This window comes from Notamacropus eugenii, chromosome 5 (assembly GCF_028372415.1).
Source record: "Notamacropus eugenii isolate mMacEug1 chromosome 5, mMacEug1.pri_v2, whole genome shotgun sequence".
In the NCBI taxonomy this organism is placed as follows: domain Eukaryota; kingdom Metazoa; phylum Chordata; class Mammalia; order Diprotodontia; family Macropodidae; genus Notamacropus; species Notamacropus eugenii.
The window spans coordinates 142,210,378-142,227,351 of record NC_092876.1 but is presented as its reverse complement, the minus strand read 5'-3'; the positions used below and the strand labels follow the sequence as shown (position 1 = coordinate 142,227,351).

General features: G+C 45.6%; 1 protein-coding gene across 4 annotated transcripts in view; it reads left to right on the top strand.

The window, feature by feature from the left end:
• DIXDC1 (DIX domain containing 1) overlaps positions 1-16,974 on the top strand; it is a 66,238-nt gene that overhangs the window by 26,589 nt on the left and 22,675 nt on the right. For 3 of the 4 annotated variants that reach the window (XM_072611112.1, XM_072611111.1, XM_072611110.1), the window contains 8 exons: positions 3,458-3,587; positions 4,280-4,405; positions 5,595-5,826; positions 6,292-6,399; positions 11,987-12,099; positions 13,972-14,120; positions 16,518-16,607; positions 16,702-16,755. In XM_072611112.1, the coding sequence (XP_072467213.1) occupies positions 3,458-3,587; positions 4,280-4,405; positions 5,595-5,826; positions 6,292-6,399; positions 11,987-12,099; positions 13,972-14,120; positions 16,518-16,607; positions 16,702-16,755 (1,002 nt within the window). Of the gene's footprint in view, positions 1-3,457; positions 3,588-4,279; positions 4,406-5,594; positions 5,827-6,291; positions 6,400-9,181; positions 9,351-11,986; positions 12,100-13,971; positions 14,121-16,517; positions 16,608-16,701; positions 16,756-16,974 lie in introns of those variants that run through there. The other variant, XM_072611113.1, reaches the window with a different exon arrangement.

Below are 16,974 nucleotides of genomic sequence, written 5' to 3'. Positions count from 1 at the left end.
ACCTGCACAGCCCTCCTTCACTCAAAACAAAGTCAAGTGCAAGTCACGTCGTTATTTCTCTGATGGCACAGTCTTCTTTGGCAACGAAAGACGAACGCACTCTAAGTGGGTAACCTTTAGCTACTCTGCCTCAGGCAACCTTTTTGCTGGTCAGTGATATCAGCGTTGGGATTGCTATCTTCAGTCAATCATTATGGAGAGTTATCTAGATTGAGTTTCTCAAATGCTGCAGCTTTCCCCATTTCAAGGTGTAAATCTTAAGAGTAAAATGGTTTTTGATGTTTGGGCTCAGGCTGGTCACTGCATTCCCCGCAGCATCCACTAGATGGCAGCATATTAATTCTCTTGTACTATAATCTGAGGGACTTTTCTTACTCCCACAAATACTCCCACATGAAAAACATAATAAAGATTTAAACTTCGGAAGCAGCAGATGAGCAATTACTAAGATCATCTAATTAAGGGAATGTCAGGAGCTTGGAGCCCTGCAGTATTTCAACAAAATTATACCCTGATGCAATTAGCACTTGAACTTCATTACTAGGTTCAAGATCTTGGACTCATAATAACCGGACACTGAATCCTGGTGAATCAGCTGCCTGACCTTTAGCATGACGGGAGCAGATGCAGCGTTGCAGTATGGTGTAGTAGAAAGAACTCTAGAATATAGACCCAGAATCTCCAAGTTGGGAGGGATTTAGGAGGCCATGTAGCCCAGCTCCTCATCTGAACAGTAATTACTTCTACTGTGTTCCTGAAAGTGGTCACTGGACCCTCACATAAAGACCTCTGGTTAAGGAGAACCCTGTCCCTCCTAGGGCAACCCCTCCACTTTGGCATAGCTATAATTGTTGGGAAGTTTTTCTTTCCATTTCATTGAAATATGCCTCCTTTCAACTTCCACCCATTGCCCTTTGCTCTATCTTGACCCCAGCGGAACAAGTCTAATCTACCTTTTCCTTATGAAAGAATTTCAAATACTTGAGGAATAGCTGTCATATCTCTCCTTAGTCTCCCCTTCCCCAGGCTAAACATTCCTAGTTCTTTGATCCAGATCTCATATTACATAGTTTCCAGGCCCCTTACTTTCCCTGTTGCACTCCGTGGGAAATGCTCCAGCTTGACAGCAGCCTTATAATGTGGGCCTAGAACAGGAAACAATATTCCAGAATTGGTTCTGACCAGGGCAAAGTACAGAGGGACTGTGACCTTCCTCATTCTAGGCATTATGTGTCTCTTGATGCAATTTAAGATGGCATTATATTTTTTGGCTGTAAGGTCATGGTATTGAATTTGCAGTCCATTAAAATGCCCAGATCTTTATTATAGCCATCTTATACTTGTGAAATCAACTATCTGAACCCAAGTGTTAGACATTACATTTAGCTGTATTAGCTCTCATTAAATTTAGCCCATTGTTCTAATGTGTTGAGATTTTTTTGGATGATGAGTCTGGTATCCAATATGTTAGCTATCTCTTCCAGCCACCTTTCATCTGCAAATTTAATCAACAAGCCATCTATACAATAAGCTATCTATATCTTCATCCAGATCCCTTGTGGACATGTTAAAAGACACATCGCCAAGGACGGATCCTTGGAATATTTCACTACAGATCTTAAGACAAGCTGACATCAACTCATTAATGTCTACTCTTTGGATGGGCATTTAAGCAGGCCTGAATCCATGTAACTATTTCACATCTAGCTGATATTTTTGCATCTTGTCTGCAAAGATAACACAAGAAACTTTGTAAACTACCTTGTAGAAATCTAGGTATGCTATGTCTATAGCAGTCCATTGATCTCCTAATCTAGTAAGCTTGTCATAAGGAAATCACAATGTCAGAGTCAGAAGGTAATAGGCAATTTAGTCCAAATTGTACCTGACCAAGAATTTCTTCTATAACATTTCCATCAGGTCTTCACTTGGAGATCTCTAGTGAGAGGAACCTATTCCCTCTAAAGTAGCCAATCCCCCTTTTTGAGACCTCTAATTACTTTTTTAGGCTTGGTGACAATTAAATTATATTGTACTTTGGATTCTGGCCAGATACTCCAACATCAAGTAGTATCTATTTGGTAGGTAGAATGGGATGTGTGTGAGATTACTTGTGGGTATTTTCTGTAAATGGTTTTTCAGCATTGGACTAAGTTGATTTGCGTCTGTCAATCTTCCCATCTAATAGGTGAACTTTGGATGGGGCCACTGTATGGGGCCACTCTCTTCCAAATCTCTAGCACTCTTTACTAAAGTCATGTTATTGCCTTACTTCTCACAACACAGATGACTCAAAGATTGACCAGTACAGTAAATTTTATCTATCAAATAGGTAAAAGCTGAAAGATAAAAATTAGCTTTCAAGATCCCCTGGCCACAACCTCTGTCATTTGAGAGAGGGTCAATAAAAAGTTTACTCTTCACCTTCTTCCATTCATGAGGAAACAACCACAGCTCACGTATTACTATTTCCTATGGTTCTTCTTACTGTAGCTGGCTGATTAATTTCTCTGGGAAGCTTTCTTTGTCTGATTCCAAGACCAGATTTGGGGAATTTAATAATAGACTAGAAGAGAGAAAATCACCTCTTCAGCGTGTGTCAGTTGCAGTGAAATCCAAGTAATAATGAGATAGCAACATTTTATTTTTCTGTAAGCATTGGGTAAATCAGGTTCCTTTAGAGAACACAAAATCATGGATTAAACCTAACTTTAGAAATCCTGATAATCAGGGGACTAAAGGTGAATTGTGGGTTTCGCCTAAGTCACACTCTGAAGGAAGCAGTTATGAGAGGAATATGGATCTGGTTAAATTGATCGGATTTAGTTATCCAGTTCCTAAGTATCAAATTGTGTACCAAGTCTTCCTTTTATGTGCAGGGTGTGGGAGAGAACTTGAGAAAAGCAAGGCCAGCAACTGGTTCAGAAGTTAACCTCTGGAGAACAGTCTAGGAGTTGAAATGACAGCTGTGATTTTATCTAAAAACCAGATTGCCGCCTGAACTAAACTTCCTACTAAGTCAACCCAAGGGCAAACTCAAGGACATTTGTAGTCATGTATCATTGGAAATATCTTCTACTTATCTATGTATAGCAGATATGGTCACAGGAATCAGAGGTACAGCCTGTGGGTTCACTCTCAACCAGACATCTTTGGCACAGACTTCATTTTCTGATCAAGCTGTGCTTTCTCTGAGGCCAGATACTCACTCAGGGATGTTGCAGCAGGAAACTCATCCACTGGGCAGAGATTTGGACTAGATGGCCTCTAGAGTCCCTTGCAATTCTAGGATTCTAGAATTCTCTCCAGCCTTAAAACTTCCCTATTCTTATACTGTGCAAAGATAATTTTATGGCTTGGCTTCATCTGCTACCGTGAGAGTTAGGGTGAGGGGGGTTGGGTAGGGAAGAAGGAAGAGAGCTAATCTAGCCTCTTATTCCCATTCTTTGTTTTTCAGCAACAGTTGCAGACCTATGTGGCATGGGTGAATGCACAGTTGAAGAAGAAGCCAGAAGTGAAACCTGTCCAAGATCTTCGGCAGGATCTTCGGGATGGCGTTATCTTGGCATACCTGATAGAGATTGTTGGTTCGTAGTCCTTAGGTTCTGGGTATGGTGACATCAGTCCCCACAATTCTGGAATAACAGGTTAATTTATGACTCCTTCACCCTTAGTGCCTCCCCACAAGGTAGATAAGTTGGGGAAACTGAGGCACAGTTTAAGAGATTTGCCCATATTCACAAATGGAATCTAGATGCCTCCTCTCAGGTCTACCCTCTATCCTCCACTCCTTGGGGTTTTAAGAAGGGGCCTCTCTTTGCTCTTGAGGATCTGGCACCCATGACAGGTCTGTGTAACTAGCTATAGTACTATGAGAAGTTCATCTGGCCTTGCTTGGGGTCCTTCAGGGAAACTCCTTCAAACAGTCAGTTGGTTTATCAATCAGCTTCTTGTATAAGCTCCTTAGCTTCTTCCATTCCAACTTACCTATTTTGTGGTACCTTCACATTATTTAAAACCTATGCCCAGAGGATTTTTAAACTATTCATGGACACAGTAATGTCAAAAGGCATCAAAGATAAGTATAAAAATATGAGGCCACCAAAACATGCAAGTCTTTTTTTTTCCATCCCCATCAGAACCATGCAGGCCACAACAATTTACTCTTTGTATTTAGTCAGACATTTAGTTCCCAAACCATCCCCTGTACTGGTATCCTCACTCTGAATAGACCCAGGACAGATGCAATCCTATTAATATGGTATTTTCTTTTTCACAGCTGGAGAGAAGTTGAATGGGATGCAGCTGAGTCCCAGCAACCAGCAAGAGATGAAGAACAATGTGGAAAAAGTGCTACAGTTTGTGGCCTCCAAAAAGATTCGAATGCACCAGACCTCTGCTAAAGGTCAGTACCATATCACACACATAGAGAGGGTGTATCCACTCAGCTTTAGCTCCTGACAGCCATCTTCAATACTCCCTAGTTGATATAGTTTAAGAGTAGACTAGAACAGAGGTAAACATGTTCTCAGGTTATTATTCCAAGAAAAGAACAGGTATGTGATTTTGGGACAGAGTCTTGAATGTTTTGAGAGGCCAGTTTCAGCAAATGGCAAAGGGAAAAATGACTGGAATTCTTAGTTCAGCATTGGGTTGTCAAGGATGTGATGTGAAGGAGAATTGATGGTTAGAAAAGAAATAACAACTGATAAGTTGATAATAAGGCTGCCTTATTGAAATTAGAAAAATGAAAGTGTATTTCTGCATATTTCTCAGTTCTTTTGATCTTTTGACTAAGAAATATTTTGGGACATCAAGATCTAAGTGTTGTTATAGCACTTAGCACAGTGCCTGGCACACAATAGACAATAAATGTCGACTGACTGGATATCATGTATTTGGTCTAGAAGCAGTCTGTTTTTCCACATTGCCATTCACATTAGAAAAGCCTTCAGGTGTGAAAAGAGAGATTTCACAACTTCCTCTCCATGTCCTCTAATAACACCTAATAGGATGTTAGTCACATGGGGACCTTACATTTACTTAGAAGATAACACTTCTCAGGTCAGTCTGAACTGGTACTGCTGTAAAGGGCCCCCTAGGTGGTGAGCAGAGTCCAGGAGTCACATGACTCCAGTCCTGACTTGCTAGAACTAAAGGGAGGTTCTGCTGGCTCTTGAAGCAGAACTGATGATGAGTCTTCTCTGCTATGCTAAAATGATCAGGGGAGCTGGTGTAATTGGTGGGGCTTATTCAGCATGAATGATGCTCCATAATTGGCAGCTACTGACCTTGTTTCATCCGTGCCATACAAAGTAGAAAAGACCAAGTGGGGACATTTCCTCATCTGGACTCTCTTATCATACCTGTCATACTGCTTTGTTCCTTCATTCTCCCTCTTTCTAGAGAAATTGTGTGAATGGGAAGGCAAGATAGTCACTGTATCCTGATCTAGTTCCCATGTCAAGTGGACTTAGAAGTTCAGACCATTATATATCTGGTTGTCCCCTTCTCTTCCTATTATGGCAGCAGTGAGGTCCCTGAGTCCTTTACCACTGTCCTAAGATCTCTTTGGGGTCTCTTCTATCCCACAGACATTGTGGAAGGAAACCTGAAGTCTATCATGAGGTTGGTTCTTGCCTTGGCAGCACATTTCAAACCTGGCTCCAGTAGGACAGTGTGCCACAGAAGGGACTCCAGAGCCCCAGTGCAGAGTCACCAACCACACTCTGCCACTGCTGTGGCACAGGGGGCAGCTGCTGCTTTGGCAGATGTATGTCATGACATGTCACGGTCGGGGCGAGATATCTTCCGATACAGACAGAGGTGAGGAGTGTGCTGTGGGGAACTGCTCTTCTCTCTCTAGTCCTTTCCCTTACAATACCCAGGTATTAACACCACCTAGACAGTCCCTATCTTGCGAGGGCACACAAGCCCTAGGGCTCTTGCAGAAAAGAAGCAACATTGCTCTCCTGGAGATGTATTAAATTCGCAGTTACCAAGGAGTAAGGAGCTTTTTCTGAAATGTTTTTGGGGATTGCAGATGTTAAATTATGCTGTTGCTGTGTGTTTATTTATGTATTTAGTCGTTCATTTTCCTGGGAGATGGGTGGGATATTAGCTTCTTCCTTGAACTCAACCATGTGCCCTTGCGTGAGCCCAAAAGGCCAAATCAGGCTAGAGCAATGCACCATATTATTAGGGCTGTGTGTCTGATGAGGAGAAGTAGCCCTGAGTCATGACAAGGTTGAGAAACTGACACCATCTCCCTTCTTGGTTACCTGTCTTTAGAAACAGCAGCATGGATGAGGAAATTGAAAATCCATACTGGAGTGTTCGGGCACTGGTGCAGCAATATGAGGGGCATCAAGGACCCTCATCCAAGGCCAGCTCCTCCAGGTAACTTATCATCCTATGCCCTGTTTATAATCATCCTCGCCAAAAGTGACATTTGGGGGGACTGTCAAGGACCTTGGCCCAAAGGAATCATTTAAAGAGCTGTGCAACCCTCAACTCCTTTATCCTTTTCTTATTGTCAATATTTGATTATAAAGGAATATACACTCACTCCAATGGCTTCCATGGTTGGGGGCGATGAGGCTGAGGTGAAAGTGATAAATATTTTCTCACAGTCAAAAATGCTGTTTCAGTGCATGGTTGCAGCAATCATGTTTAGTCATGGCCACATGGGGGCATGGCTAGAGTAGAACTGGGGCAAAGCCAGCAGCTAAAAGAAATAATTCTAGTACAGCATGTCTGAAAATTCTTAGTGTGGTTATAAGCTTTCATAGTTCCACTACACTGTCTTGAAAGTCAGAGTATGGTTCTAAGTAGTGAATGTAGAATGAGAAGAAGATGGTGGCAGGCTTGAAGCAAAGGGAAGAAATGAATCCAGTTGGTTGAGGGCACCATATATTTGCAGTATTTATTGATAGAACTGGGAATTGTGGATTGGTAAAAATTTGACTGAGCTGATAAGTGTATGAATCTGGCTATAAAGCTAATATCCTTTAGAGCCAAATGCGAAGGCAAAAATGGGTCACAGTGCTCCAATAACACCTGACTGATGGCAGAAGGATTACTTCCTTGGCTAATGAAAGCCATGCTCCTGTAAGCACATCCCAGTGTATTGGCTTATTTAATAACTGTACATGGGTGCTGAGTCATATTTAATTTATATTCTACTATGACCCCTTAGGGCTTTTTGAAAAGTATTATAACTGAGTTCAAGTCCTGCCTCTGACGCATACTGGATATGTGAGCCTGAATAAGTGACTCAATCTTTCAGTGCCCTAGGCAACTCTCTAAACCTAAATGTGGCAGAGAAGGTGCCAACCTTCCTGGATAGAAGTTTCTTTATCCGGAAGCTCCCTATTTCAATAAAATAACAGATTCAACACTGCTAACCTAGGGTGCCTCATGGTGAATTTGTAGGCAGGGGAGTTGGGCCCAACCCAGTCTGTGCTGTTGTCTTCCCATACTATTGTTAAGTAAACTTCAGCTTGCCAGTTGTTCCTCATTTCTGTTTCTATGTTTTGGGTTTCTCTCATTTATTTCTTGTTCATGTTGAATGCCATCCTGTCTTTAATGAACCTTTTTCTGATTTATTGAAGTCATTTTGAATTCTTTGCAAAAGAAAGAATGTTACAAAATGTTGGCAACTCTGTTCAACTTGATGTAATTCCCACACTTCCAGAATGGACTTTCAGGCAGAGATTGCTGGTCCCTGACATTTTTTCCTAGCCTTTTTTGTTTCATGAGACTATCACTTGGGACAAATTCAAAGGATGTTCAGTAGTACAATTAGATGTATTGTTTCCTGCTGGCCTACAAGGCCTTTCACTCTGCAGAACCTCCTGTAGCCTGCCTGAGTCAGACAGCAGAAGAGTCTGCCTTTCCTCTGAGAGCACCTGCTGTCTTCTTCGAGGCCTAGGCAGGACTGTGGGGGGTGCGACGTTGAGAACAAGTGACTCACTGGAAATGATGCAGACATGGAAAAATCATCCCAGCTTGTCGAAGGGGGGGCCTCAGAGGAAAATAGGCCACCCTGACTTTTCTGTTGTTCCATTCTCCCTTATTTCACCTTTCTTTTGGAATCTCATTATCTCCCGTTTACTGCCCCCTGCTGGGTAGCCAGTCCTTGGTCTTTTCCTCAATGAGCCCCTCTGGGAGGGGAGACCTAAATAATTGCTTCCAACTCCCTCTCGGATGTGGAACAGGAGAGAGATTCTCCGAAGTCAAGGGGACGGACTCCAGGGGGACTGGAGAGGCTTATTAGACGGTGTTCTAGGCGGGTGTCACCCCCCGATCTGCGTGCGCCCAGGTGAACGAGGGCTTTGGAGTCAAGGTCTGGGAGATGAGGGTGCTGGGGTGGCAGTGCCCCCCTCATGGCCAGGCCCTTCCTCCTCTGCGCCTCCACGCGTGCGGGGCAGGGGCACAGCGGCTTTGGCGTGATAATTTCGGGGTCGCTGGACGCTGTGTATTTAAAAAACAAACTAGCCAGTTTAAAAACCAGAACCAAAGCCCCCCCCCCCCCCCGCGGGGCGGTGACGTCGGAGGGGCGCCCCCGCCCCCGCCCCGCGCGGAGCCTCCTTCGGGTCTGCCTCCCGGCCGCTGTGTCCACGAAGGACGGGTTCAGATTGGAAAAGGCCACCCTCTCCCGGCCCGGGGCAGCCGGCCCAGGGCCACGGCGGCCTCCGCTCGGCCTCCTCGGCCGCCCGCGCTCCCTCCCCTCCCCCCTCCGCGCAGCGCCTCCCTCCCCCAGCCCCTCCCTCCCGGCCTCCTTCCCTCCCTCGCTCTCCTCCCGGAGCCCCGCACCAGTCCGCCCGTCGCGCCGCGCCGTGCGGGCATCGCGCCGGCCGGGAGCCCCGCACCGCCGCCGCCGCCGCCCTCCCCGCGCGGGTGACACACAGCAGGCTGCGGGAGCGAGCGGAGGGGCTGCCACGGTCGCCGCCCCTGCCCACTCTGCCGGCACCCGCGGCCGGAGCCGAGCCGCCGCCTTCCTGGCTCGGGCGCTGAGGCGATGGGTTGAGATGCCCGGGAGCCCAGGGATGCGCGCAGCCTCGCGGCGGCGAGGGCCAAAATGCCAGGGCTAGGGACGGGCAGCCCGCACCGAGGCCGAGCTGTCAGCACTCCCCGGGGCTGGGACCCCCGCTCTCCGTCCTGCGCACCCCTGACCCGCCCAGGGGGACGCCTTCCCTCCAGCCGGCTCCTCCTGCCCCTGGCCGGGGGTGAGACATGCCCGCCGGCCGGGGAGACGTAACCCGGACCAGTCTCCCACTCCGCCTGGACCAGCGGGCTTGCTGAGGCCGGAGCCCGGAGGGGACCATGGGAGGGACGCAGGTCAAATGGTGAGCCGGGTCACCTTTGTCATCGCGGGCGGCGGGCCGGGTGGGGGTGGGGCGCGTCTGCGCCAGCCCCGGGGCCGCGGGGGGCGGGGTGGGGGAGGGGGCAGCGCCAAGGTCGCCCTGAAAACGCGGCGGGTTTGGGAGCTGCGGGCAGCGCCGGGCCGGCCCGAGGGGCGCGGAGAGCGGGGGGGGAGGGCCTTGGACCGTGTCTGGCAGGTAGGGAATGCCCCCTCACCGCCAGCCGCCGCCTCCATCGATGCTCCTGCTGACGTTGGGGGCGGGGAAGCAGGAGGTGTGGACCACCGGCCGGGGGGGTGGGGGGGAAGGCAGTCATCCTGCTCGTGATTGGGACTAAAACATGTCTGACTGAGACCCACGGACTTCACGTTCCTCCCTCCGTCTCCCAGGAGAAGCTCCCTTCCTTCCTGGGCTGCACGCGTGCCCGGGACCACGCGGGTGCTCCCCCGCACCCTTCACCTTCTCGCTCAGCCCGGCTCCCTCCTGCCACCTCTCCCCCTTTGCTTCGCACCAGGCAACCTCAGTTGGAGAAACAAACGTTGTTTTCCTCTGCCTGCTCTGACACTCCTCCGACCCAGCTGGGTGCCCGGGCGTCCGCCTCCTTCTGCCCTTATATGGGGGGCAGCGCGCATGGGCGTGGTGAGGGTGGAGCCGAGCATGCGTTGGCATACCAGCCGTGCTCGGAGGGGCACATCTGTGGCGGCTCGGGGCTGGGGCTCAGGCACCTCTCCCGTGCCCAGACCATCTGTGCCAGCTTCAACACAAGGCTCAGTACGTGCCTCCTGCTGCCCGTCGGAATGCATGCCAACAGCATTGTAGTCCCCCAGGGTTTCTGGACAGTCCCCACACTCCATCGTGCCTTGTCATTAGGGACTCAAATTGTCTCTTTTATTATAAAAAACAAAAACCCACACAAACACATACGGAAACCAGCTACTGAAGAGCTATTCCGGAATTTCCAAACCTGGATCCCTGTTTCTTTAAGGACGTTAGTGTTAGAACCTAAACAACTCCAAATCTGTGCCCCTGAGAAGCAGGGTATTGTTCTAAGAACAGAAGCATCTCTTATTTCTGTGCCCATAAATCATGTTAGCTTAGATGCTCTACTGTCTGAATGATTGAAGGACTGATGAGAAAGATGTGGAGAAAGCCCCTCTGAAAGAGCAGATCAGACCTGTAGGGTTGAGCTAGATATGACGTGAGGGTCTTTCCCACTAACTTTTGTCATTGGGAAAGGATCGGGGGAGAGAATGTCCTCCCTAATTGAGGTTATTCCCACCCCAGCCCTTAACCCAGGGACAGTAAAGAGGATGGGGACACTGTCCCTTCAGACAGCATTTGAGAATTAGAAATTTCTCCAGATAACTTCCACTCAGCTTTGCTTTTGTTTTTGCTGGCCTCTCTTTCTGTCTTAGGAAGAATGAAACATTAACTCCTGATCATGCTTGTGAGGATTAGTCTGGGAGACTTTAGGGGCACATTAAATGGGTCAGTGAACCCTAGACACTTTTGCTGTTGTCTGGGTGACGGATTTGGGAAGAATTCATGAGAGGGGCCTGGGACTGCAGACCCCACAGTCTCTGAGATTGTTTCAGCGTTAATGTTCTCAAGGTGCAGCTCAAATTAAAAAGGTTCTTTATCAGAGGAGAGGTCACAACTGTATTACCTTTACACCTTGTCTTATTTGTACACTTAGTTTTGGAGGATTAAAAGTTTCTTTTCCTTGATAACCTAATTGATTCTAATAGCCTTGAAATAACGAATTGCTAAGACAATTATCTGCTGGTGGCAATTTGCAAATGTAGTTGTCAGAGTCCTAATAAACAACTTTTTGCTTGTAGGGCCAAACTAGCCAAACCAAATTAGACAGCTCCTTCCTCTGTACCTACCACCATCAGGTTTGAGGAATCTCAGCTCTGAAAGACACAGTCTAAAGAACTGAGCGCTAAACCATACTCTGCCTTTCTGGCTCCCATACATTTTCCAGCCATTACATGGTTCCATGTTACATTACTTATTTTCCGGCTTAATATGAAATGTGTGTCCATGTGGACCTCAATGGCTTCTTCCAAGTCTACTCTCTGCTTTTGCCCCTCTGCTTAATCTCTCTCTTTCCCTTCCTTTCTATCCACCTCTCTCCCTTCTCCTCCTTGTCCCCCCTTCTCCTCTCTTTTTTCTTCTCTGCTTCTCTCTCTGCCTCTCTTTTTCTCTTTTATTTTGGGATTAGCCCATGAGTATGCCCACCTTGCCTTCCCTACTTTTACCATCAGAAGTGCCACATTTGTCTTGTGACAAACCAATGTATAACACTTTGCTTTCATTCCAGGTCCCAAATCAGTAGCAAGATGCAGACTGGCATTATTTTCTCAGCTCTGGGATTGGGTTTTGAATATCCCAAAACTTTTCAATAAGAAACAGTTGGCCAGACCCCATGATAAAGATCTTATTAGTGATCTTGTCATTTGGGCTTAGAGGAACTTTGCTGACCTTTGCTGTGGGAATGTTTCCATGGGACTGGGTCCTTACCAGGGAATACATCTCTGAAGCAGAGCACTGAGGTTGCTTGTAGTGCCTGAATGATCATGTATAATAATTGTTTCTCTTCTTTCTTCCTTCACCAGTCTGACATCACCAAGTCCAATCCACAGTGCAAAGAGTGAGTCCATTATATCCCAGTCGGAGGAGAGGGCAGATTTTGTGATTATCCCTTCTGAAGGACAGGAGAACAGAACAGGTAGTGCTTATCATCCTCTCCTGACATTGCCTATTAATCTGGGCAGTGTCCTTCTGAAGAATTTTCAAGAGTCATTTGTGATTATCAGCCTTCTCCAGTTTACTGGCCATATCTACTTCCAGGGTTTGGCTTACTGCCTTTGGGGCCAATTGGAAGGGTTATGTCCTCTTGGTTAGTGTCACCTCCAATGTTCAAAGTGTCAAAAAACCTTGCAGTGCCCTGAACAAGTCTTTTCTTACCTGGCTGCATCTAGGATACTATATGATCTTATGAACATCTGAGCTAAAATTTATTTTTAAAGTTTATTTATTTATTTTTTTTGGAGAAAATTTCATACTCTTCCCTGATCTTAGATTGAGGTCTAAACATCAGCCAGGTTGTTACGAGAACATATCATTGGTTCGAAGTTGGGAGGGAAGGACAGGAATGACCTCCCTTTCTTGGTTATTCCTTGTATCCCTATTGACTACTCCCCTTTCCCTCTCACAAAATAGATGAAACAGATTAGAAATCAAACAAACAGATGATACTTTCATAGAATTTTCATCCAATTAAAAGAAATAGGATTAACGGCTTCAGAAATAAAACCTCAATGTCATTCTCTCTTACTTTAGCTCACTTTAGTCTTCATATGGTGATGTTATAAAAAGAACACCGTGCTTGGATTCAGGAGAAACCCATGTTTGAAACATGCTTTCAGCACTTAACTAGCTGAGTGACCCCTAAAACTTTCCAAGTCTCAGTTCCCTCTGTTGTAAAATGGAGGTGACTGTATCTATAGAGGTTCACCTCACAGGGTTCTTGTGAATATCAAATGAGGTAACATAAGAAATGTTTTTTAAACCTTAAAATGCTGTATACATGTCAGCTATGTGCATCTTTTGAGCACCAAACCTGTTATTACTCAGGTGTGTAGGGAGTTCCTAGTGAGTGAGCCAGCCACCTGGATGACACCTATTGAGGGGATTTAGGAAGGGGATTTGTTCTGTGAAGTTTGGATTCAGTCAACGGGCTGCACTTGAGAACTTAGAGGGCCACACATTCTTCGAGGCCCCAGGTTCCCCACCCCTGAGTTAAGTGAACTTGCTCAGGGTCACACAAGAGGAGCTTGGGCCCAGGTCTTCCTGACTCTGAGTTCAGTGCTCTTTCTACGCATTTATGATTATGATGGCTCTTGCTGCTTTGTTTATTGCAAATTAGGGAAATTCAGATGAGCGCTTGACCTGGGCACTATCAGTACCTGCTCTGGGAACATAAAAACTGGTGAGAGCAGGAAAGGTGTTTTTCTGGTTTGTTTCCAGTGTACTTTGCCTCCAGGGTATATTGGAGGCGGAGTTCAGTATTTATGACTGACCGTTGGAACAAAGGAGGATTAAATGATTGTCCTGCAGCTGAAGCTCCCACGTAGCTAGAAAAAAATGTATTACATTTGGCAGCCCTTCCATCCACACCTTCTATGAGCAGTCTGTAGGAATCTGACCCGGGGAACACATGTTAGGAATTGAGAACCAAATCAGCCTGGTACATATGTACCATTTCAAATAGATGCTGATTGGGGATATACCTTCCCCCCTCCTTCTTGTGGTGCCAGAGGAGGAATGTGTGGGCAGCAATTCCCCTTTTTGTGAGAATATATATGTTGCTCCCCTGAGACTTGAGCCTGGAGTTCATGGAAGGTGCTTTGCTTAGAGCTGTTCTCACCCCTACCCCCATCCCTGACTCCACACCCCCACCTAGTGGAGATTCAGTTTGTGCAGTGCCAACAGGTGCAAGGAGGCCTGGAGCCCTGACTGACATCTCAGAGAACCCTCTCTCCCAGAAGGTTTCTCTTGTTCATCAACATGAGCCACATTGACTTTTTTCACTTTGTAGAAGAGACAGATTCTCCATTTTACCGTGACTGGCTAGCAGGGAGCCCAGGAACGTATCTAGAGACTTCATGGGAAGACCAGCTGCTGGAGCAGCAAGAACACTTAGAAAAAGAAATGGAAGAGGCAAAGAAAATGATATCTGGACTACAGGTAGCTCACTTTCTTGGGTTTTCTCCTTATAATCCACTGATTTACCCCACCCCCCTCCCCACCCGACTATGTCTAATGAAAATAACTTGGTTTTCCTTTTATAGGAGGTCAAAGTTGAATGTGGGGTTGAGAGACAGGAAGACAGGTAGCAGATGGGGAAGAGAAACAAGGAAATGTTTCTGTTTTCTGACTTCAGAGGCATGAAAGTGCTTTCTATAACTCAGTTGCTAGGGTTTCAGGAAAGCCTTTCCCCTCCTATGCACGTTTATGTCAGTTATGCTCTGGAGAGATGGGTTTCTCTTCCTACAGGTGACTGTGGAGGTACAGTTGCTATTTTTGTTCATGAAAGACACCGTGAATAGTTGTGCAATTTCTCTTAGGAACTGTCTTAAGAGTAGTTTTGGAACCAGCACCCCAAATTTTCAGTTAATTCCAGGTCAGAGATGTTGCTCAGTAATGAAAATTGCAATTTTCATGGATTCCATATCTCAGTGACCAGGTAGAGTAGGTTTTCCTTAAGAGAAATAAAACCCTTGAACATTTTCCATATTCTACCTGTAGGGCCAGTTCAGCAAATCTCCCCAAAGGAACTGACTACCCACTTGACATAGTTCCCACACTGAATAACCCCCACTTCGTTGTTTTTATATGCCTGTCCCTTGTGTGGGAGGGACCCAGAGTAGTGTGCTGACGACCCTGAAATTGCTCAGGAATAATCTTTTTTCATTTGTGCTGGGAACGGTGCAGTTTCTGAATTGTCAAATATTTATAGACACGTAAACAAAGCCTACATTGTGCGTGTGGTGCAAGCAGCAGGCAGGCGGTGGATGGGGTACACCCAGCCAGCCGAGGACAGAGAAGAGACACAAAAGGTTCCCAAAGAAAAAAGGAGATTGGCATAGTGACCTAAGCCATCTGCATAATGTATGCGTTTGGGACTGAGGAAGTCAGGAGTATGTATTGCCTAAGAACAACATGGAGAGGAATCGGTGATTTTTCCATTTTTGACTCAGTATTTTAAAGGTAATTCAGATTCTCCTCTAGTGCTCCAGGAATAACTAATGAAATGTTTTCCTAGGTTATACAATCGTACATGGCAATACACCATGGAAGAACTTTGGGACATACACTTGACACAGATTTACCCCAGGATCGTTTACATTCTATGAATATAGATATCCATCATTTGGTTCTCAGGAAGGTTTATGTTCCTCCAATAGGGAGAGAGCCATTGGTTGGTGAGAAAGTAAGAAAAATGAAGAGTCAGCCTGAAAGTCAACACTGCAGTATCCCTTGCAAACAGAGAGGCTTGTTAATTCAGAGCCACATAATTATAAGGAGAATTGAATTCTGCTCCAAGACACAGAATAACTCATAGGATCCTGTGGACTCCTTAAAGGTTTCAATGATGACTAAGTTGCAGCACAGCTATGGCCTACATTTCTCACCCATCAATATATCTTTACTTAAAGCTTGTTAATGAGTTCATTATTAAAGACTGAACCATTTTCTAGATGCCCCATTCTCTTTCTACTTGTAACCATGAAGTTTCAGATCGTATTCTTATCATAAATTCAAATTCTTTTGAGATGCTGAAAATGAGCCATTGGTCAGACTTAACCTTTTTAGTATACTGAGATGTTCGCCAAAACAATATATGACCTATGTAATCCTTTATCTCACTTGGCAGAATTGTGACTCAATTTGGTTATAAAGCAGAGTCGGCTTCTTCAAACCGCCTCTTTTAATTATTTTCTGTAGCTCAGCTGATAATCAATCCTGGCGCTATAACTGATCCTCTGATAAAAGCAAGGTTCATTGTGGAGAGTTGAAATGAATGGGGACATATAATCTCCATACAAACACATTCCCTACTTTTTCTATGCACATCTTCAAAGTAACCTTGGGAGTTAGAATGAGGATTGTTTTTGTTAATCTATATCAGTTAACCTCCCCTTCTTCCCTTCCCCCATCCCCTAGACACATTCCAAATGATTCATTGTAAAGTACTTTTCAAAGCCAGCAGAAACAACCTCTGTTTTTGGTTCCCTGTATTGTCGGTTAAAGCCAGTTTGAGTAGCTCTGATTTGAAATGCTTCCAACTGTTCCTGAAAGCAGGGTTTGTTCTCCAGTTACCTCCTGGGACTGAGGGGGGCTTTTATGGCTGAGGATACAGGTGAATTCAGAGCAGTGATAGAAGGCTTGGTGCATGGACAGGGTCAGAACTTCAGATTGTCCCAAGATTAGCATGCATCTGCACAGAAAGAGGGAACAGCCAAAGCTATAGAGGAGTTTCTAGGAGAAGTTGGTTAGTGATTCTAGTTTAGCCACAGCTCACTGGGCACAAACCACCTGATTGGAGGGGTCACATTTCACTTTGCCTTTGTTGATCTTCAGGCCTTGCTGCTTAATGGGTCCCTGCCTGAAGATGAACAAGAAAGACCCTTGGCTCTCTTTGAACCAGGAGCCAACCCTGAGGAGCAACTGGTGAGCTCCTTCTTTCCCCCTGAGATTTTGTATGTTTGGTTTGTGTGAGGAGCAGTCTTCCAGGGCATAACTATTCTTTTTCTCTTATATTTAGATCATAATCCAAAGTCGTCTAGACCAGAGCATGGAAGAAAATCAGGACCTGAAGGTACAGCTACATATATATATGTATAATAAACTATGAAAAAAAACTATTTAAAAGATTTAGGGTCAGTACGGATTGCTTTTCCCAAATACGTTTTAGAGTTTCTTAACATAAAAGAGTTTCCAGCAAACTCATGGTGTGAAGTAGGAAGAAAAGAAATGAGAGGACCATGGATTTTCCCCTCTTTAAAAATCTGTTCTATAGATATAGACTCCCAGACAT